The following is a 22425-nucleotide window of genomic DNA, read 5'->3' as shown; positions in this document are numbered from 1 at the left end:
TACAAACTAATTATAGATATCCTAAACATTTTTCCTAAACCTCATGTTTATCATGTAGTATAGCCTAATGTAGTAGCTCAAATATAAGTCCTACATAAAAATAAAAAAGTTATTTTCCAGACAAGTTCTTATCTAGTTTTCAGCATTCGTTCACCTTCAGTAACTGTTTTATCCGGATCAGGGTTGAGGTGGGAATACACCCTGGATTGGAGACACCTGTCCATCGCAAGGCACCATACACACACACACATTCACATCTAACTAACCAATCACACATAACTAATTCACCTACCAGCATGTTTCTGGGATGGAGGAGGAAACCCACGCAGACATGGGGAGAATATACAAATAACGCCTGAACTCAGGATCGAACCAGGGACCCTGGAGCCGTGAGGCGGCAACGCTTTGCCTCATTTTTTTTTTTTTTTTTTGTCTATAATACCTTATAGATATCATTGTGAATTAAGCCCATACCAAACAGACCAATGAGGCATGAATTCTACTTTCAGCTTTCTTTTCATATGTACTTGTCTTTAAGGGTGTATCAAATACCATTTGCATTCATTCAAAGAGGACAAATGTTTTTTCATCTCTGAATATTTATTGGCACACAAAAAGTTTCAACTGAACAAACCTCCATGAGCAATCACCATTCCTACTCCTAATGTATATTTGTGATAGAATTAATCTCTCAGTATTATCAAAATTCATCCACACCTATTCTCTCTCAACATGGACAAATCAATCTTACATGATTCGTCATGAAATGAAGTGTGTCTGCGGAGTAATGGCTTCCAGTTTATGATCTGCTGGATTTGCTGCTGCCTCATAGTTACAGATTGTCACCTCATGTCTGTGAGCCTGCAAAAGAAAACAAAACAGACAACAATTATTTTTAGACCATATTTTTTACCACATCAACGCTCTTTGTTTGATCACCTGTCATTTATTTGTTCTCATGTATGTTCAAATATATAGGATGCAGTACTGTAAATGTTCAATTTGTCTCCATAAATGAGCTGCCTATGTGATGCAAGTGCTTGTAAAAGAAAATGGATGGTGTTTGACACCAACAATGGCACATGTAAAATAGCCCTTTCAGAGAAAAATACATTTTATAACTGACAAGAGCACATAACTTTAGAGGCTAGTTTGACCCACATAAGATGATACAACTGAAATATTTTCCTACTTGGAATATTTGGCTTTGGTATATTTTTGGATGTAAGCACCAAAACCTATCACTGATTCTTCCTTCTTTCTTCCTTAAGGCATCGCCTAGACCCCAGTGAATACCTCAGTATATTCTCCCCGAAGTCCAATGTAGTAGACACGAGTAGAATCAGCCCCAAAGTTTCGAGGAATATGAATAGACAAGTGTTGGACGTTAGAAAAGCGTGCAATCCTGTAAAAAATTTTTTAAAAAGACAAAAAAAAAAAGACTTGGCTATCACGCAGAACAGGAGTAAAAATACTGTAAATCTGTGTATTATCTTTACAAACTGTGTGTATATATACTCAGAAACGTACTTAGTCGGATACTCAAGTTCAGCCAGTGGATCCCTGTTTATACGAAATGCTTGCTCTGGCTCTCTGCTTATATCATCAAATGACATTTGCGGGATGTTCTTGTATCTGCACAAACAGAGATATTAAAATCCACATTAACAACACAGAAATCGACAATATAAAAATCGACTGCAAGACAAAACTCATCTAAATTATACTTCACTTACAGCCTTATTTCAGCTGGATGAGACTCATCATCCTCTCCAGAAAGTATAATTCCTTTCAGCTTTACACTTCCAGTAAACCTGACAAAATAACCAAGAAGACCATAAATCAAGACAAAAACAAAGGGAAGATGGTCTGTACATACTGGACATAAACTATATGATTGCAGCACTTATGTGAGCGAGAGCAGAATCACTGTCTCACGGGATATTGAACAGGAGTTCCTCATCAGCGTCGCTCTCTACAAACTAGAAATAACACAAATTATAACAGGTTAATCAAATAAACTATTACACCAACTATATTTTGTAACAAACATGCTGAACAGCTTTTTAAAAACATCAGATCATGGTGGTTTTCCTTTAATGTCAGTCAGCAAATAGTGTGTGGAATAACTGTCCTAACAAACCTAAACCTTTTTTACTCCTTTGACTGATTTTACTGATATTAATCAAGCACCATTTTGCACAGACATCTGCATGTTTAAGAAGAGATATTATTGGTGTAGTGAACTTGACAAGGCTTTTCTACTATGCCCAGTGTGTGACTGGAAGCCTGGCAGACTGGGCCATGTCTGAAACCACACCTTATTCACTGCATATTGCAGTATTTTAGGTGACAGTCAAGTTGACTGGATGTCTATGTGAGGAGTCACATACTGCTTCCTAATTCAGTAATGAAAAGAAAAGAATTTACCTCAATCATAGGCTACATCTAAACCTGCAAACTATACCAAATAGAATACAACAACAGGTAATGTTTCCATATTTGACATATTTTGAGTACTTTTAGTTTAGGTGGTGTACTATTTTGACTTAAGGCAAGACACTGCAGGTAGAAATTACAAATTTGGTCATGTCAATAATAGATCAGGGATTTGGATAAATTACATCTATAATGTCTTCTCTTAAATTGTAGCAAAAAATATCAAATATCAAAAATATCAAATCTCAACAGAAACATATTGATTTCACTATTTTTTCTACTTGCAACCACAACATTGGCATTTTTTTTTTTGTGCCCATTTGGCAAAATGACATCATGTCAAATTATATTATGTCCGTGAACTTGTTTTGTTTTATATATATATAATGTGTTTGTGTGTGTGTGTGTGTGTGTGTGTGTTAATCAGTGCATGGTATTTATTTGATTAAACAACAAAGAAACGATATTCCAACTAACTTTTCTGAAACTGCTTTTCTGTTGGGAGCATCTTCTCAGTGAAATAAATATTTTAATTCCAACAACATCAAAAGACTACACTATTGGTTATTATCAAAGTCTGCTTAAATTGCTTAAGAGCCATGATTTGATTCTGTATTTTGACATATTTACTTTTGAAACGGAAAGTCAGGGTGACGGAGCGTTGAAATGCAAGACTGATTTACACAACAGCATACAGTGTTCGAGATATGCTTCCCCCCGTCAAATCCAAACACACTCGATAGTAGCTTAGGGAACTAGCTAAATCTGGAGCACAGCGAAACGTTAACCAGAGCGTTTTTCAACTGTTGAGGATTTCTCACTACCACCTTCATTAAGACATGCTGATTTTGAAAAGGAGGATTTTTTTTTTTGCCATGTTGTTCTTGATCAGTTTGAAGTAGCTGGACCTTCAGGCATGAAACAGCCCCAAGCTGGTAAAACACTCCTCTGAAAAGTGCCTGTCACATAACAGTGAACTTACACAAATTCCACCCTCTTTGAAATTAATAAACTCCAATAATTTTTCTCAACCAAGGGACGGCTGGAAAGAGGAATAGTGTGCAGGAAAATGCACAGTCAGAAATGCACAGATGAACCATGCATGCTGCAAGCTGCTATTGTAGTGCAATATCGGCCCACAAGGCAGGACATATACAGTATATCAAGGGAGCATTTAATTGGACAAACACGAAACTAGTACAGCATGACTCATCAAAAAATAAAAAAAATTTAAAAATAAAATAATTTCAATTAAATTCCATTCAATTTTATTTGTACAGCACTTTTAACAATAGACATTGTTACAAAGCAGCTTTACAGAAATAATAATAATAATAATAATAATAATAACAATAATAATAATTTCCCCAAATGTGATGAACTATTAAATTAAAATGAGAATATCTCCAAAACTATTTTTTTCCTATTTGTTTTCTAGATTTGCCATAAACTAAGGGGCAATATTGAAAGCTTTGAAACACCAGTTTGATTTCAGGGGCTATACAGTTGGACATGTATTTAATTAGACAAAGCCCTGTTTGCTTTAATAAATGTAATTGTTTTGAAAAGGTATACTTCTAAGAATAACAGCAGTCAACTGGTTAAGAGTGATTGTGATATGTATTGTTTGAAAGGCAATACCCCTTTCACCTGTAGTGTCTTGCCTTAAATTCAGTCCCTGCATCAGAGAGGCTTGTAAAGCTCCTGATCCTGCAGGGTTGGGTTGAGATGACACAGCTCTGGAGACACAACTGGCAGCTTTGGCTATTTCCTGTTCTAAAGCACCTGATCCAACAACTTTTCACCTTATCAAGTTCTTCATGGAGTAAGCATGGTGTTAAGGCAAGTCGGCCACGTACCTTTTCTCTGTCTGTGCGCTGATCCCACGGTTTGAACACCAGTTTGCCGTCTCCATCTCGGCTCTCATTGAGACACTGCAGCTTGTCGATGTCGATGCGTCGGTACAGTCCATACTCCACACCGCGTTCAGCAGGTTCATGATCATCCTCACAACACCCGTGCCCATGCCCATGCCCATGTCCATGCCCGTGTCCAGACATAGCATATAGTCTGTCAAATCAGTACAAAAAGTACTTTTACACTCTGAAATCAGACCTTAGCCACTTACTGAAACAGTTCATTAACCTGTGCTGCGATACCTTTTAACCCACGTACAATAATGCAGTGCGCAAAACTCCCCAAAATATCAAGATTCTATTGCTTCTCTGATTGGACAGTGAGACAGCGAGTGTAACCAATCGCGAGCAGCGTTTATAGTCGCCTAACTTATACGTGGAGTGACGTCATATTGTGCGCCACCTTGCTGTGTTGAACGTTACGTTATTAAGCAGTCGGTCAGAAAAGAAACGCAAATACACACCTCTGTGTGCATTTTATAGCTGTTACCCTCATTACAAACACTGGAGTATTTAATATCCTCACTAAAATCTAATAATATTTTGATTTGCACGAGAATTACTGGTGATACTGGTTTAATCATAGATTAACCACTGACAAAAGGGTTGAGTTCATGACACAAAAACATAATAAGGGGGGAAGGTACATTTTATTAAAAATGTCCATATAACATTTATTAAAATGCATTAAAATTATTATTTTGATCATCGTCCTCAAATTCCATTTGCCCACGTTAATGAACCCAGAGCCATTTAAAATAAATAGTCGAGTGGATGTGTGGGTTCCTCTTCACCGACCCAATCCCTCTCACACTCTCCCCATATGGTTTTAACCTACACATGATTGTGAATGAACTCAAACTGAAACAACAATCACTTACAATCACTCTGTTATGGATGTTCTGTCCTTATTAGGAGCAAAATGCAGATAATTTTGTTTGCAACAGTAATTAAATAACCAAAATAAAAACAGATAAAATCCAATGTCCCATTGTAGTGTACTGTACTGTACAGTGTGTAATTCTTCTGAAAGAGAGAAACATGACCACATCCTATGGCAAAAGGTCTTCCAGTGATCTGCATATCCACAATTAGAATTACAAAAGGAAAAAAGAGGAGCGAGGGCATTGCAGCTTTAAGCATTACTTTTTAACATGAGAATGGACTCTATACTCATGACACAAAAGCTTTTTCTGTTCTTCCTTCACCGCCGAGAAAACCTGTTCTTAAAGGCTTTGATAGTTTTAGCCATCATAGGGGCAATTTCTGTGGGGGAAAAAAAAGAAGAAATTTAGAGACTCCACTCAAACTAAAAAGACTTTATAAACAATCGCTGAAATGATGAAAGCATCATTTCTAATAACATCTCTGTATTGTTTTTTGTTTACTCACTTTTGACCTGTGGTTTGTCTCTAGAACTATGGCCAGCACTGCTGCTTGGAGCATGAGAATGAGATGGCTCAGGAGGACTGCTGTAGGAAGACTGGCCACCATCACTCGACTGACTGTGGGAGCTATGTGGAATTGATGATCTGATTCTGAAATCAATATATACATACTGTAATGACATACTTGAAAAAAGTGACATCTAATTTAGTGTACAGTACCCCATAACACATTCATATAAGTGTACACTAATCCATAATAAATCCAACACAAATCCACAAATTTTAAAATATCAACTATTTTAAAACAGCAAATTTAAATGTCTTATATATATATATATATATACCCCTGTTGGAGCATAACACCTGAGGTATTTCGCAGTGATCACGAAAGGCATTCTCACACTAACAGACAGTGATGCACTGAATGGATGCCACTTATACACAATTATTTCATGGAAGAATTTTATTTGCAGCATCTGATTTTGGTACAAAATACATTTGCTCTGTCAATGTAGAAGGGTAAGCTTCTGGCAATATAAATGTTATACCTGGGCTATATATGATTGTTATGAAGTTGTATGAATTCACAGTTCTGTAGGCTATTATGAGCAAGACCAATGAAGTTGGCACCCACAAGATATGTACATTCAGTATGTGCATCTGCACTCCTCAGCATGGAAGCTGATGTAGCGTTTACTCACTTGACTGGAATGGGAGCCGCGGCACTAACACTGGTGCTGGTAGAGCCGTTTTTAGTGCCAAACTTCTCCTGCCTCCTCCGAACGTCACGAGGGGGCTTAGCAGCAGAATACACATAAGCCATCTTTACTTGCCGACCTGTTATGGAAACACACAGGTAATTTTAACATCTGCTGTACAGATGTTCCTAATAAAGTGGAGGGTGAGTGTAATTGTGTCATGAAAACAACTGCATTTGGTTTAGCATTAAAGAAATTTTCTGCAGCTATGATATCTCCTAAAGGGAAGTAATCACAAGTACAAAGCAGAATCAGTGCACAGTTTCCCCATTTTCTTCAGTAAGACCCAAGCAGAAAAAGGAAGTGTGAATACCTTTGGGTTTATTGGCATGCGCAGAGCTTATATTCTGCGTGAGCTTGCGGAGGCGTTCCTCCCGTTCATCATGTAGGCGCAGATACAGCTCTCTCCAAGACTCATACTCCTGAGGAGACTCACGCTTAAAGTCCCGCTGGCAGTGCCGCATCCACAGCTCGTCTGATTCCTCTATAAAAGACTTGAGGAAGTGTGGACAATGTTATTATCACATCATTAACTCGTTTGCTGCATCTCCAAAAATCATTATGCATATTAGGTTGTTTATGAGTGTATGTGTGAACATGCCTTTGTGTACATACACACCTGGTTACACTGTTCAATGCGGTACAACTGTTCCGGAGTACATCTTTCCAAAACTGGTTCCAAAATCTCATAAGGCACACCACCAACTTCATCAATTGCTAAGGAAGAAAACACTTTGGGAGTAAAGGCTGATCTTCTTAACCATTGGCTGTGATGAAGCATGAGATTTTGTGCAGAACAATCAATTTCTTTGGCAGACTATTCTCAACCCAGCACTGAGGCATGCACCTACACAAAGATGTGTGCCTCAGGACAAAAAAGGTGCACACAACAGACATTGATGTTTCTGTCTCATGATTTTGGTACAAAGAGAGGAAGCACATAGCCAATAACACCCTAACTTAATTAAGAGATCTGATTTCAGACCACAGCCCAGGCAGTTTTGTTTTCTGTTGGCTTACATTTCTGATGTTTGTGACTTTGCATAGTGCAAGTTCATCTACAAGAGCTTGGCATGAAGTTAAGTTAACCGTTACCAAATTACTTGCTAGACATTACTTTTAATTAATTTTAAATTTTGGAAATGAGTTTGTTGGAAAATACTGTTGGTGGGTACAAGCAGAAATAAGTATGCGAGTTGCCATAAACTGTCTGAAGAAGCAGGCAGGCACACTTTCTGCAGGAGCTGTTGGGTGCAAGAGTAAAGCAACAAAAGCATGTCAGGGTCATGGTTTTGCTGAGAATGGTGATCTAAACAAATAATATCTGGTCAGTGCTGGTCCTTCAGTGGTCCGTTTTCATTTACAGAGGGAGTATGGGGTGCTGACAAACTGTCCACAGAAGCTGATGGCCTACAGTTCACCTCTTTAAAAGTGTACCTGTTAAAGTGGTTAAGGATTCTAAGTATAAGCGAGGCATATCTTTAAAAAAGTGTTTTCTGAGGGTATATGTAAACAAACATAAAACCTAACCCTTACTATCTTTTTATGCGACACCTCTCAATATAGTACAGATGCTGACCCTGCCTCCTCCCTTCACTACATCAGAAGCAGAATATGGCACTACTAATTTTACTGAATTAGAAAAAAGGAAAAAAAAACAAAAAACAATACCACTCTGATTGTCTTTCATATCTACACTAACATGTGCTTCCTCCGAGACATGTGTAGCCAGCCAACAACATCATTTTGAACTACTGCTCATGCTGCATCACAAGGCACTCAGGGGAACGCGCAATCTGCCCTCTTCCACATACAGACACTCATGACTGGCTAGTGTTGCTGTAATTGACAGCAGAGAAAGCAAGCCTCCCTCCCACCCAAAGAGCATGGCCAGTTTTGTCCCCTTGGCTCCTGGGCACATTTGGCTGCGACATCATTGAGATTCAAACTCGCAATAGGACAAACACTTTTCTGTTGCACCACTGTTTCGATGGAGACCACAAGGCATGTTTGTAAATCCCTTTGGCTAAAGGCATCTGCCAGTACTGTAATTGTAAATGACAGATTATCTAACTCGAGTTATCTAAAAAGGGTAAGAAAAAACTATTACTGATCAAACTGCACATTTGTTCAAACATTTAAAACCAAACACCTCTTGCATCACTAGGTTTTGAAAACTGAGACAATTGGCAAATTATTTTTCCACACGCAGCCTATGCTTTTTCCACACAGGCAGCTGAGGTTGGAGCAGTGTCATCATTACATATTTACTGTAGTGAAGCAGCAAACTGAAGAGCAGCTACCAGGTGCAGTTTATTTGAATGCAGTTTTGCAAACTGTATCTCGATTTCAAGTGAAAAAGTGTAGCTACACCCCTGTAAACACTGCACTCCTAACAGGATGCCAGCGTGGTTTCCCTTTCTTACTGTCATCATGACTCAGTATTAGTACCACTTCAGTGTCATAGTAAATGTATTGAAAAGTACATGTTGAAAAGTATACTGCAAAATGGAGCATTTCCCCCTTCACAGGCGTACAAAATGAGCCCATTCGTGCCATGTCACATGAAGTGTTTTTTTTTTTTTCCCTCATTGCTTGCACTTTGGAAGGCCAGCTGGAAACAGGGTCAAAGCTGGAATTAATATAACTTTTAGAGCAGTGGCACAGAGTAGAATATGAGCAAACCATAAATGCCTATGTGGCAATGTCTCTTGGTAAAGTTATAAGTACTCTCTCCACAGGGAAACCACATGGCTTCAGCAGTGCAAAGTCATCTGTAGACATCCTAAGCCTCTCAGAGTTAAATTCTAACCATAGGCCTAAAATGTGTGACACATGTATGTATTTTTTAGAATGTTACTCACAATCAATATGGTTCTGCAGAACTCTTATGCACTGCTCATACAGGGTCATCATCTTGGGCAAGCATGAGGTCTTTGAGCCAGAGTACACCACCATTTTGGAGTTGAAACGCCGTCCAGTAAAGCCAGCATCCTCTTCCTCATATGCTATGGGAACTAGATGAAAAAGAAAGAAAAATCCTGATAACTGACGAGCAAATAAAGACAAAGATATTTTTCATTAAGATTTTTTTAGGCTGTACACATTCGCTAGATTTAAGTTTTCATTGAATAAACATGATGATGAAACAAAATTAAAGACCCCAACCTTTGCGTCTCTGCGGGGAAAGTGGTGTGACATCTATTGAGGGTAGGGGTCTGTAGTTGGGCTGAATCGCTGGCAACGGAATGTCAGGTAGTGTGGGCACCATATCAACTATCTGAGGGATAACCTGAAACATGAGAAAAAAGGAAAAAAAAAAAGAGAGAAAGTCAAATTTATATTCTAGCACATAAAAAGCAAAGAAAGTTAGTGTTCTCTAGATAAAGTTATGATCAATAGTGTTTCAAGTATTATTCATGTTAGCTGATAACTATTTGCATAATGACCTCACCTTCTTGCGTTTCTCTGGTACTGTTGGTGTGGATACTGTTGCGGTAGACGACTCGGGTCGTTTAAAGCTAGTTCCATTAGCTTTGCTGGACTTGGAGGATACTGAAGCAGCAGGGGTAACAGGCTGAGATGGTCGAGAGAGTTTCTTCTTTTTCTTACTGTGAGTAGGTTCATCATATGTGAGAAAGGATTCAAAAGACATGGTAGGAGCTTCGAAGGAATTCTCCTCATCATCATCTTGTTCGGGCTCTGGCCTTTCTCTTTTTTCCCTGCCTGGAAACAGCCACAGAGTCAGGAATGTATTCTATTCTCATGCACCTCATATCAGATGTCTTTGTTCTGAATTACTATCCCTTCCTATACTTTACACAGCAAATGTGACATTTGTGAAGGAAAAAACTAGGTCAAATTGCTGTTAAATTAACAGCCAAACAAAAGTCCAAACACTTACCATCACTGACTCTTTTCTTTTCTTTCCTACTTTCCTGTATGGAGGAGTGATGACTACGTTTGGATGATGGGTGTGTCGTGGTTTCTTTCTGTTCCCTGTTATCATGGCGATTCTGTGCCTCACTCGGAACCTGAGCTGGGCGATTCCGCCTCTTCTGGTCCCTGGAGGAATGAGAGCCATGTTCTCTGGTTTGCTCCCTGTGTGCCTTGCTGTGTCCAGTTTGTTTTTGTGGAGGACTAGGTACCGGCTCATCTACCGGACTCTCATATTCCTCTGATTGATAACCCCCTAAATTTCTGTGACTGTACTGTTGATTGTAGTGCTGTGGGGAGGAGGGGGAGTAGCCTTGTTGATACTCTTCTTCATCCTCCTCTTCCTCTACAGGTGGCGGCTGCTCTGGTGAAGGTTCTCTGGTGCGTTTGTAACCTCTGGCCTTGTCTGTCCGGGAGTGGGAGCGCGCCTCTTTAGTGTTACTAGGTCTGCTGATAGAAAATGATACCACACGATTAATAATGCCTTTAAAGACTGCAACATTTTTACAGCTTGAACAGTACTGCATCTCTGTTGCTAAAGTACTGCTGTAGTTCCTGTATCCAGGATTGTATTAAGACTATATGAAGATCAGCTGCACATATTTCCGTGCTGATATGTCATTGCTTAAGCTTAAGTCAAACATGCTGTATTAAGTTAAACATCTCTTCATCTTAACTCTAAGTCTATATATTTCCAAATGTGTCTCAGTGCCCACCTATCTGCAGACTGCGGTACCAGCTTCTTCCACTTGGCCACAAGATCCTTTGCTGTCTCCCCAACAATGTTATGTTTGCGCAGAGAATTTACAGTCTTCCCAACACCTGTTTCCTGCAGGTCAGAAGAACAAAATGAAGCCTCTTTCGCACATGCACTTTTATTCAGAAATTCAACAGTATCAAATCAGAAGGAAATCTGAATGCAAACCACAGCCTAGTACAATTCTCTGTAAATAATGTGCAGGCGTATGTGTGTACAGAAGCAAGTACTCTTCTGGCAAAGTCATGCTGACATTTTTGAGATTGACAACTGAAAATATTTGCACAAGCAACAACTGAAGCAAAGTCTGAAGCCATTCCCACATGACTGAAATAAGCTTTGGAGGAGAACCGGGTGTGATGTGGGGGGGTGATGGGTGTGGGTGATACTTAGAGATGTGGGGGTGGTGGGATACTAGCCGTCAACCAAAATCCTGGAGTAATTAATATAAAACAATATCAGCAAAGGGGAATGTCCAATTTTAATGGGCCCGTCATGTTGTTGTTTACTATAAGTTTACTGCTGTTCTTCTCTTTTCTGTCCCTAACTCTCACCCTCTTTCACTTTAAATAACATAAACTTTACAGTCATTTCGATAATGTCCCTGGTTTTGAGTGTGAAAACCCTATTAGTTTCGCATGAGGAAAACAACTTTTGAAGCATGTTTGCTGACATCAGATTGTGAAAATGTGAAGCACAACCCACAGCATTCCAGTGTTTTAAAACATACACAAGAAGCAAACACAAGAATTAGCACACATGTAGTTTATGATATTTACAAAATAACTAAGTGTCTCTTTTGGAAACCAAGCTAACCGAAGTGGAATTGAAAACAAAAGCACAGTAAAGACATGAAGGTTGCTTGATCTTACCACAAGAATGTCCACTGTTATAGGCAGCTCTCCCAATCTCTTAAGTGTTTTCAACAGCTGGATGCAAGAAAAATAAACCACAGATTATTGAATTATGTCTGATAAATACTTCAAAACAGCAGGCTAGTTACTCAGCAGCTGGGTTGGGAAAGAAAAGATGATAGATTACTTAATGGCAGCAAAATATCACTCATTACTGTTAATTATCAAATGAATTACAGATCATATTTCCTGTGAACATGTAAACTGTAAGTTTCAGGAGGTGGCGTCTTGGCCTGCAAGGAACAGACTGTAGTTAGCCAAAAAATTACCAAAAACAAGCTATTTTTTTTAGCTACATAAGTTGGCAACGTCATGAGCTTTGCAAGCACAGTCTCAGAAATCTCTGCTAAATGTCTGGAGACTTGGAGTTCTGGCATGTTGAAGTTTAGTGCCAGTTTTTTCCAGTAAGCTGCCACACTGCCGTTAGCTTGCTGAATCAGTTCACTCACGGCCTGTCTGTTACTGTGAGGGTTTATCTCCAAAAATAATAATAAAATAAAAAAGCCACTATCATTTCTCACAGCTCCTATCCAGTACTCGGACAAAAGTACGAAAACTCATAACAGTTTTTTTTTTTCCATTTTTTCAAACATGACAAGACGCATATGCTGGCAAACTCTGCCTAGCACTTCTCTATTTAAAGAGCCCTCACAGTGTCGCACTAAACGTAAGCGTAAGCAGGATCAGTGCCTACATCTGACTTATTGTTATTCACGGAACTGCTCCTACACACTGATACACAGTGAAAAAACTGATAGTTTTTTCTTTGTGTGCTGCTACCTGTACGTTCCGGGGTTGAATGAATGATATTCCTACCTTACGCGGCTCCTGGCTCTCTGAAAGCCGTGACTGCAACTTCTCCACTGCCTCCAATAGCTCCTCCGCCATGTTTACAGCTGGTACATAGTGAGCGGAAACCACTTCATCACACAGCGCGCATGCCCAGTGCGAGCCATACAGATTCCGGAAATACGTCACACTCAGCACAAGCAAAGGGCTTATGACGTGAATGTGTGTGAATATGTGGCGCAGCCAGGAATTCATGTCACGGGGGAATAAGAAATAAACTACAGCAAATCACTGCGTGATCTGTATAATTAAACACACTCAGGCGTTTTTGTTTGGATTCCAGAGAGCAGAAGCAGTGATGGCACAAATGTGTTATTTAATCATTTAAAGCATGATCTATGGCCAGTCTCACCATATTAATAACACACTCTGTCACTCACTTTCAGTGAAGAGGATAAGGAGCATCTCCTGGGAACACAGCCCGAATGGGACAGGAGGTGGCACCACACACAGGCACACACACACGCACACACGTATTCACTCATGCCTAGGGGCAATTTATCTTAGCCAGTCCACCTACTGTTATGTTTTTGAGAGGGGGGAGGAAACTGGAAAACCCAGAGAAAACCCACCCACACAGACAAGGGTAGAACATGCACAGAAACTCCACACAGTCACCCGAGCTCAGGATCGAACCTGGAACTGTGCAATGTGGAACATGCTAGTAATATATTAAAAATTAAAAGATTCTCAAATATTAATGTTACCTTTAATAATTATGATCACCCGTATGTTGTTTCCCAATGTTAAGCTCTAATATCAGTGAAAAATTTAAGAACATATAGGTATAAAGTGTAACTACAGATCTGATCTGAAGACGAATAATCACAACTGTGACAGTATCCCACATTCTATAAAGACCATGCTCAGTCTCTAGCAAAAACCCATGAGCACAGCATGTTGGCATGGCTGAAGAAAACTGCGATGCCCGCCTCTTTTCCATTTCAGGTTTAAGGCCTGGATGTGGGCTATGTTTGGTGGGGAGGGGTAGCTAACTGTATATGGAGATGGAGGTCCAAGTGGAGCTCAGGCCTTGGGGTTAATGTTACGTAGCTTTGCTAGGAAGCTGTCTCCCTCAGGCTTGGAAGTGGACAGTGCTCTGACAGACAGACAGAGGACACAAGGGTAGAGTACCACAAAAGAGGAAGAAAACAGAAAAGGATTTTGTTAAGAATGATAAAAAAGAGAGAGCAAAGAAAGAGAACAGAGTGATAAAAAGAGCTGGAAAAGTAAGGTAAATCAATTTTTGTCTTAAGTTGGTTTAGTTTTGTGTGTCTGCTTGCCTTCACTAGACAGTACAAGGATAAGTAATGATTTATAATATTACATTTAATAGGACTTGCTTTGGGAGCGATAGAGAAATGACTTGTTCTGGTCATGTAGAATTTGAAAAAGTAAGTTTTAAAAATGAATTTACAAACAAAGTTCATCTAAATTCATCATCTTAATTAATAAACAAAGTAAATAGGTCTTAGTTTGGGTTAAACCTCTTTTGCCAATGCTCTAACCACCACAAAAAAGACTGCCATGCCTTACAGTGTAAACATAAATCGAGATCAAAATAAACTCCAGGAAGGTTGTCTAAATTTAAATGGACAGAGTCTGGATTGAAAACAGTGAATGGCATGTAGGGGGGTGGGATTGTCATTCTTCTCACTTTGCGGTCCCAGCATGTTTTCCAGTCTCTATAAATAACAGGCTGAGATAGGAGCAGGCATGCTGTGGCTGAGGGTGGTGGGCAGTAGGCCTACAATCAGAAGGCAAGCGCTGCATATGACAGCTGCCAGGTGTCACTAAACCACATTCAGTAACCACTTTTCATCTCACTTTACCCTTATAACTCTTCTCTGTCAATCCCACCATTGCATGCTCCTTCCTCTGCCAGGCCAATCAGTACTTGTTTCACTTATCACTTAAATACGTCTCATAAATAGTGACATTTCAGAAGCAGGTGCTAATCCAGGGAAACTAGCACCTGAGAAGTACCATGTGGTCAAATGTTTTGCAATAAAAAATCTGTCTATTTAACTCGAGAGTGCAATTTAGTGGTGCATTTTCTTATTTAAATGTCTTTAAATATCAGTTGCTATTTTTCTCCATCAGCTATGCAGTATGGATTTGCTTAAGTTCCTTTCAGTATCTAGACCTAGATTTAACTGCCTAACCTCCCAGCATCTATGAGTCCAGACTTACATTCTGCAGAACTATGTATCTTTCATATTAGTTTCACTGTAGTTACTGAATAATATGATTTAAAGATGGTTAACTGATTAATGAACCGACACAAGCACAGATTACAACCGACTACATCAGATACGCAACCTTCGTTTTTGGTAACCTTCGTGTCAGTCACCGAATTTCCTTTTTTTTATTCTTTTCTTCTCATTTATGCATATTTAGGCATAGTACATAGTTGGACTCCATGTAATTATGCTGTAATATGTGGTATGGGGATGGAATGCCAAGAGTAACTGTGTAATTCTGGCCACAGTTCCATGATTTGGGACATAGTTTTACTCTCTGACATCTTCATTCTCATCTCTCTTATTGTGGCTGTGTATTTGTATGATGGCTCTAAGTGTCCTTCACACCGTGCAGAGCCAGCAGCAGCTGTGGTGTTATGTGAGACAGCACTGACAGGCTGTAGCCACGTTTCTATGCTATGACAGCTAGAATGGTGCAACCCACTGACAGCATTCGCCCACATAACTCAGTGATTATAAAACTGAGAAAATGGATTATACAGGACAAATTCATAAAAAAAAAAATCGTAAAAAGAATTTTTTGTTATGACTAAAATAAAATGACTGTATAGTTCTTTTAATGATATATAGTATATTCACACTATGGATATACAGAATACTAAGAAAGCCCATGAATCTTATTAGTCATAATGTAAGCTGTGTAAAATGTGCTTTAGTAAGTACATTATTAAAGAGAGATATTTATAAATATTTTAACTACACACTAAACTATGATTACAGATTATTAAAGATGTGGAAGGAATTTAATCTGTCCTGCACTTAAAAATTGGATTATTTTTTAAAAGAGTGATTTATTTTTGATGACAGTTTGCTCACCCAGTCATAGCAGGTCTCATCCACAATGACACTTGTCTCTTGAAAAAAACTTATACTGAAGAAGGTATTTATTGCTCATACAAGTCTAAAGAATCTAACAATAGATAATTCTAAAATTATAAGACACTGGACACAGGGTCTATCTCTGCTGTGCACCCAGTGTATACCTAATATAGGTCCAGATCAACAGACATCCTGATCAAGAAACAGTGATTACTGAAAAGAATGGAATGGATGAACAAACTCTAGACATTTATGTGAATTTTCCCACTGATTTCCCTCCCATTTTCTTATAGTATATAGATGAATACATTGAGCATCCGTAATAACAGAAGTGGGTCTTTGTCTATGTTTGAAAAAACAAAAAAGTGATACACCTTTGTGTAATGACAGAATGAGGGGTGAAGGGAAAACCAAGGGAATAAGAGGGGGATTCACAGGGGAGCATGGAAGAGACATCTGGCAGTGAGAGGGTAATTTAAGCAGTGCAGCTCCAGCCATGCTCTCCTGTGGTTTTAGATATTTTTAGATAGTGACTTGATTGCACCTGGGTGTCATACTCCAACTAGCTCTGTGTATGAGTCTAGGTGTACACAAACAGGATTTTGCTCTTAGCATGTCATTCACAATGACAATAAAACAAATTACAAGTGTGCCATTATTATTATTATTATTATTATTATTATTATTATTATGAATTATAAGTTATACAAAGAAAGAAAATATGTGGGTAGCTGTGTGGGATATTTCCATCCATGTGCATGTACTTTATATTTAGCTTTTAGTTACAAAATATAAAAAAAGCCTAGAACCAGATGCATAAAAAATGACATCGCAGCAAGTGAACATGCATCTAGATACATCTTAGCATCTAGTATTTCCTATTATAATATTACAATAAACCAAAAATACGATTATTAAATCTATTTCTAGACATTCTATAGTCTGGCTCTATTGGCAGATAATTTTTCTAAGTTTAAGCATTTATTTCTAGAAAGAAGCAACAAAAATCTGCCAATAGAATAAGAAAATGTATAACTTGAAATGTAAATGTAAAAGAATCTAAACAGGCTGAATAATGTTATATTGAGTTATAATAATAATAATTTGCCCATATTCTAGATATTTTCACTTGCTATCATTTTTTGCAGTTTAAGACAGTATATGTTAGACTGTATTGAACAGTATGTAATTCTGACACGTCCCGCCTCAAGACCACATGCACCTGCCAATCACCCTCATTCCAAGTTCAAGAATGAGAGATAAGATGTAGTACAAGTATGCTGTAGTGTAGGCATGTAATGTACTGCAGTCTTTTTTGTAATGTCACGTAATATGTTTCTTCCTAGGTCCTGTGTGCTGTGTGACAACCCTACACCCACCTCATCAATTTTCAGTAAAGCCTGTCTGTCTGTTTCTTTAGCCTGTCAGTACTGCATTGAGGACAAAAGAAGGAGTGAGTTCGTACATTAAAACCCTAACAAAACACCTAAAAATACTTTTAAATTATTACCATATTTTAGACTGCTGTGAATCAGTCTGTGAATTCGACATCACTGCCATCAGTAACTAACATAGGTAACCAGGAAAAATAGTCCATCTCTCATCATGGCCCCCAAGAAGAAGGCACCCCGCCCCAAAAAGACAGCTCCAGAGCCAGCACAGTTGGAGAGCGGGGTAATGGTCCCTGAGACAGGGGTAAAAAAACTAGAAATGCCTCTCAGCATTGAGCAGTTGAATCGTCTCAATGGAATGACCCTGTCACCAGTGATCCGTCCTGGAGAAAGGGGTTTTGGCCTGGGTGGGGAAATGACTCGGCCCCTACATGGATCTGCTCTTCTGGAGGAGCTGAGCCGTATGAGACAAGAGCGCTTCCTCACTGACCTGGAGCTGGCTTGCAAGTCTAAGGCCTTCGATGTCCACAAGCTGGTCATGTCCTCTGTCAGCCAGTACTTGCGTGAAGTTCTAGCCAAGGACCCGGGCCTCAAGCGCTTGGAGTTGCCTACTATATCACCCTTAGGTAAATGGCTTTATATCTGCAGTTTTTTGTGTATGGTCATCACTGCCATTCCATTAGATTTAGCATAATTTCACCAAAATCACCAACATCATCAATTATGATATAAACTTCACATACATGTTGACCAAATTCATGATAACACTTAATGGGTCTACCAATTTCAGGATTTTTAAGAAAAGCCCTCAGTCTAAATGGCATTATTAATTTATTTCACATAAATTAATCAATTCGTCATCTACCCTCAGGTCTAGCCAATGTGATCACCTTTGCTTATCTTGGCCGTGTGCACATGTCTCTCTACACTATTGGCTGTACGGTATCTGCGGCCTGCACCCTGCAAATCCCCCACCTCCTCCAGATGTGCATGGACTTCCTGATGGCGGAGTTAAACGTGCACACCTGTGTGTACGTGTGGAACATTGGAGCTGCTTACGGCCTGGGCCCTGTGCGGGACTCTGCACGCCGCTTTGTGCTGGAAAACTTTGCCCAGTTTGCGGAGACACCCCAGTTTACTCAGCTCACCCTAGAACAGATCACTGCTTTTCTGCAGGATGACAATCTTATCCTGCCTTCAGAGGTCACTACCTTCCAGGTAGGATCACACGGAACATAAATGCTTTCTGCTGTCCCAGCTACTTATAGCCATATTTTAATATAACTGCTATATTATACAGTATGTTAATACTGTGCACACCAATAGGGAAGACAAGACAGGTGGGAGAGGAGGGCCTACAGTATTTATGTGTCTGATACAGAAGTATTTTAAAAATAGCAGTAAATATAAATACTTACATACTCTATATAGAAATAAAATTAGTGTAAAGTGAGATGATGGATTCCTAGATGCTATATGTGAAATAAAAGTCGTGTGACTCTTAATATGGAGCTCTATCTATAACCTTGCTTCGGATGCAGGTGGCCATGAAGTGGCTGGACTTTGATCCAAAGAGGCAGGCTCACGCTTATGACCTACTGTCTCACGTACGGTTCGAGACTATCCCCGCCAGCGAGCTGGTCAGAGAGATTCAGCCTGTTGCTCGCATGATGCAGGATCCTCAGTGCCACCGTCTACTGGTGGATGCCATGAACTACCATTTGCTACCATACCAGCAGAACACTCTACAGTCCCGCCGTACGAAGGTTCGAGGCAGCCAGACTGTTCTGCTAACCATCGGCGGACGTCCCTCCCTTACTGAGCGTGCCCTGAGTCGAGAAGTAAGCCTTACATGCACAGCCGCTTCTGTTAATCCGTGTAGTTTCTCATATTCTCATTTCTCTCACTCATATTCTTGTCTCTAGGTACTATGGAGAGACCCTCGTGATGGAGTTGCCACATGGCGCCATCTTTCCCAGCTTCCTGCTAAGAGCTTTAACCAGTGTGTAGCTGTGATGGATGGTTTCCTGTATGTGGCAGGCGGAGAGGACCAGAACGATGCTCGAAACCAGGCCAAACACGCTGTCAGCACTCTGTGCAGGTACACTTTCGATTGCATTTAATCGCAAAGCTAGTCTAAAGAAGCTAGAAATAAGCTAGTCTAAAATTACCTCAACCTGACTTCCTCACTATGCACCACTTCCCAGATATGACCCTCGCTTTAACACATGGCTGCACCTGAGTAGCATGCGCCAGCGCCGCACTCACTTTAGCCTCGTGGCCACAAATGGGCGCCTTTATGCAATTGGCGGCCGTAACACTGATGGCTTGCTGGCCACCACTGAGAGCTACCTGCCCTCCACCAACAGCTGGCAGCTCCGTGCTCCCATGGAGATGCCACGCTGCTGCCATGCCAGTGCTGTCCTACCGTCTGGAGACATCTTAGTGACCGGTGGCTATGTCAACTGTGCCTACTCCCGCTCTGTGGCTTGCTACAATGTGCAGAGTGACACCTGGAGTGAGCAGGCACAATTGGAAATGCCACGTGGTTGGCACTGCTCCACCACACTGGATGGTAAAGTTTATGTGGTGGGTGGCAGCCGGCTGGGCCCAAGTGGAGAGCGTGTGGATGTGCTGATCACCGAAGTGTTCTCACCAGAGAATGGCCAGTGGAGCAGGGCCGCCTCCCTGCCCTTGGGAGTAAGCACGGCTGGTCTGGCAACACTTGGTGACCAGCTATACCTTGTGGGTGGATGGAATGAAGCTGAGAAGCGCTACAAGGCGGCAGTGCAACGCTACGACCCAGGTACCGACAGCTGGTCAGCTGGGGAAGAGCTGCCCGAGCCCACAGTGGGAGTATCCTGTTGCGCTCTGGCACTGCCCCCACGCCACACTTCACGCAAGCATCGTAACACCCCCAACCATGAAGAACAGGGTGGCATGACTGCATGAGAGAGGGAGCGAGGGGGGAAAGAATGAGGCCAAGATTAGTTGTGAGGAGGAGAGAGAAAGAGAACAACAGAGAAGGGGTGGACAGTTACTAGCCAGGGAGGATTCAACAAGTAAAGGAAGGAGATGGTATGGCAGAACTCCTTTATTACTAAGACAGCATTATGCATCAAGCTGGGAAGGGAGTTTAGTGTCACAGTACAGGGCCCACTTATTAACAATGTGAAAATGTCTAGGCCAACATAGCTACTGAGTACATGGGACAAACATTTGAGTGAGTGAATGGGTATGCCTGTGTGTGTACACACACAAGTGTTAGAATGAGTTTTAGAAATTTACTGCAGATTATCACCTTGCAATCTCAAATACATATCTATCCATCTCAGTATATCTATTACACTTGATATTTACTGTAGTCTAATTATTTATCAAAATTTTATCATACCAAGATCACCTCAATGACTAAAAATAAGAAAAAAGTAATAACTAGTTTTTCATTCATTCATATTGAGTAACCACTTTATCTGGATCAGGGTCATGGTGAATACAGAGTCTATCCTGAGTCTAAAGTTATCTTTTTTCAATTTTATTATCTTAATGCACACTATTTGAGATTTAACTTTAACTGGCAAAAATGAGAAAAAAAAAATTCTGTGAAACCTCTCTCACACTGTCTTCTTCATTTTGTCCTAGGGGTATGCAAACTTTTGCATTAAACTGTAGCTAATATTTTGCAATGATGACCCATGGATTAATAATATCATTTCCTCTTGTCTGGATAACATGCATCTGCATGTCTGGTGCCATCACCTTCTACTGACACCATTCCACTGTATACAGAACCCTGCTATCTTCCTAAGAGAACCAGTGAACATCCTAGAGAGAGAAGGCCGTTCCAGACATAGAGAGAATTTTGAAATGTGAAATTAAAGCAAGAAGAAATGTCACTGATAATGCAGATAGTTTTATTTACGTGCAACGTTCCCTTTATAAAGTTTATGGTAACCAGCTGATTAAGGCTTCTGCTTTGTGCTGAATGGAGACATAATGTAGGTGTTGCAAATGGCAAATGGTGCAGAGGGCACTAATTCTCTAGGATAGGATTTCACTTGAATAAAGCCAAACTGATGAAAGCATAACATGTCTCGTGTTATCTTTAAAACCCAAAACTATTCTGAGATTATAAATGAACAACTTTCAATCTGACTGATGTGGTAGTTTACATGGCCATCAAGATTCATTTTAGGTTTTGCCATACAAGATCCAATTTGCCCGCCATCTACCCACACTGTGAAGCTGCAAAGAACAATGTACTGTAATTAGTATAAAGATCACACATGGGTGCCACATGGGTACCAAACACACTGAATTGGGGAAGCAAAGACCAGAAAATTGGAATAGCTCAGTGTGATTGTTTTAATTTATGGCTCATTATATAATGCATCATTCTATAAACACAGTATCTAATGCCTCTCATTTAATTAAAGAATCCAATACCTCTAACCATAATTTAAAGCTTAATTGTGCATCATAATCATAAACCATAACTACTGTAGTTTGTTCTGACTTGATATCCAGTGATATTTTTTAGTACAAATACAAATGCTTCCAAAAATACACATACTCAAATATAAAGAGAGTGAAGTTAAAGGCACTATATAGTATTATTTTCCTGTATTCTGTATTATTAAGAGTGTCTGTGAAACACATCTCAAGGGATTTTTACTTGAAAAGGCATGTCTGCTCTTTCACTCACTCACCATCAGAGCAGGGATGTTACGAATACAGCCTGCGGGCCAGGACTAGTCGAATAAATGTTCTAATCAAGCCCACCAAATGAATTTAAAATCCATGTTCTAAATTAAAATTGTCTGGTAGAACATAATGAAAGATTCAACCAAAAACAAGAATTGTATAAGAATAAAAATAGTTTCTGCTTTTCCACTAAGGGCCAAAATAGAACAATAAACCGAGTGTCATGATTTCAGCTACTAACAAAACATGCTGATTATAAGTAATCATTCATTATCGAGCAAAAAAAAAAA

General features: G+C 39.8%; 3 protein-coding genes across 8 annotated transcripts; 1 reads left to right on the top strand and 2 right to left on the bottom strand.

Moving 5' to 3' along the window:
• Positions 1 to 591: 591 nt before the first annotated feature.
• On the bottom strand, positions 592 to 4848 carry pithd1 (PITH (C-terminal proteasome-interacting domain of thioredoxin-like) domain containing 1). Of its 4 annotated transcripts, none has more exons than XM_026929772.3 (7): positions 4599 to 4842; positions 4299 to 4509; positions 1939 to 1982; positions 1737 to 1814; positions 1531 to 1635; positions 1297 to 1405; positions 592 to 861 (listed from the first exon to the last, which is right to left on the bottom strand). In XM_026929772.3, the coding sequence occupies exons 2-7, from the start codon at positions 4497 to 4499 to the stop codon at positions 760 to 762; spliced, it is 639 nt and encodes a 212-aa protein (XP_026785573.3). In that variant the 5' UTR covers positions 4500 to 4509; positions 4599 to 4842; the 3' UTR covers positions 592 to 759. The 4 variants fall into 4 exon arrangements, 3 of the variants coding, with proteins under 3 accessions (XP_026785573.3, XP_053084256.1, XP_053084255.1); XM_053228281.1 differs by having other exon boundaries at positions 4615 to 4842; XR_008300775.1 differs by having other exon boundaries at positions 1193 to 1405; positions 4299 to 4848.
• Positions 4849 to 4986: 138 nt separating this feature from the next.
• Positions 4987 to 13167, bottom strand: eloa (elongin A). 2 transcript variants are annotated; one of them, XM_026929769.3, is made up of 12 exons: positions 12925 to 13167; positions 12067 to 12123; positions 11154 to 11266; positions 10406 to 10887; positions 9956 to 10227; positions 9670 to 9793; positions 9366 to 9518; positions 7121 to 7218; positions 6815 to 6995; positions 6445 to 6580; positions 5748 to 5893; positions 4987 to 5621 (listed from the first exon to the last, which is right to left on the bottom strand). In XM_026929769.3, the coding sequence occupies exons 1-12, from the start codon at positions 13150 to 13152 to the stop codon at positions 5560 to 5562; spliced, it is 2052 nt and encodes a 683-aa protein (XP_026785570.3). In that variant the 5' UTR covers positions 13153 to 13167; the 3' UTR covers positions 4987 to 5559. The 2 variants fall into 2 exon arrangements, with proteins under 2 accessions (XP_026785570.3, XP_026785571.3); XM_026929770.3 differs by having other exon boundaries at positions 10406 to 10884.
• An 827-nt stretch (positions 13168 to 13994) lies between these two features.
• On the top strand, positions 13995 to 21519 carry klhl43 (kelch-like family member 43). 2 transcript variants are annotated; one of them, XM_026929392.3, is made up of 6 exons: positions 13995 to 14186; positions 17387 to 18057; positions 18303 to 18649; positions 18973 to 19272; positions 19357 to 19532; positions 19639 to 21519. In XM_026929392.3, exons 2-6 carry the CDS (start codon positions 17646 to 17648, stop codon positions 20381 to 20383), a joined length of 1980 nt encoding a protein of 659 aa, XP_026785193.1. In that variant the 5' UTR covers positions 13995 to 14186; positions 17387 to 17645; the 3' UTR covers positions 20384 to 21519. The 2 variants fall into 2 exon arrangements, with proteins under 2 accessions (XP_026785193.1, XP_026785192.1); XM_026929391.3 differs by having other exon boundaries at positions 13995 to 14191.
• The last annotated feature ends 906 nt before the right edge of the window (positions 21520 to 22425 follow it).

Source organism: Pangasianodon hypophthalmus, chromosome 23 (genome assembly GCF_027358585.1).
Source record: "Pangasianodon hypophthalmus isolate fPanHyp1 chromosome 23, fPanHyp1.pri, whole genome shotgun sequence".
Taxonomy (NCBI): Eukaryota; Metazoa; Chordata; class Actinopteri; order Siluriformes; family Pangasiidae; genus Pangasianodon; species Pangasianodon hypophthalmus.
The sequence above is the reverse complement of the archived record's forward strand: the minus strand, read 5'-3'. Positions and strand labels throughout refer to the sequence as shown.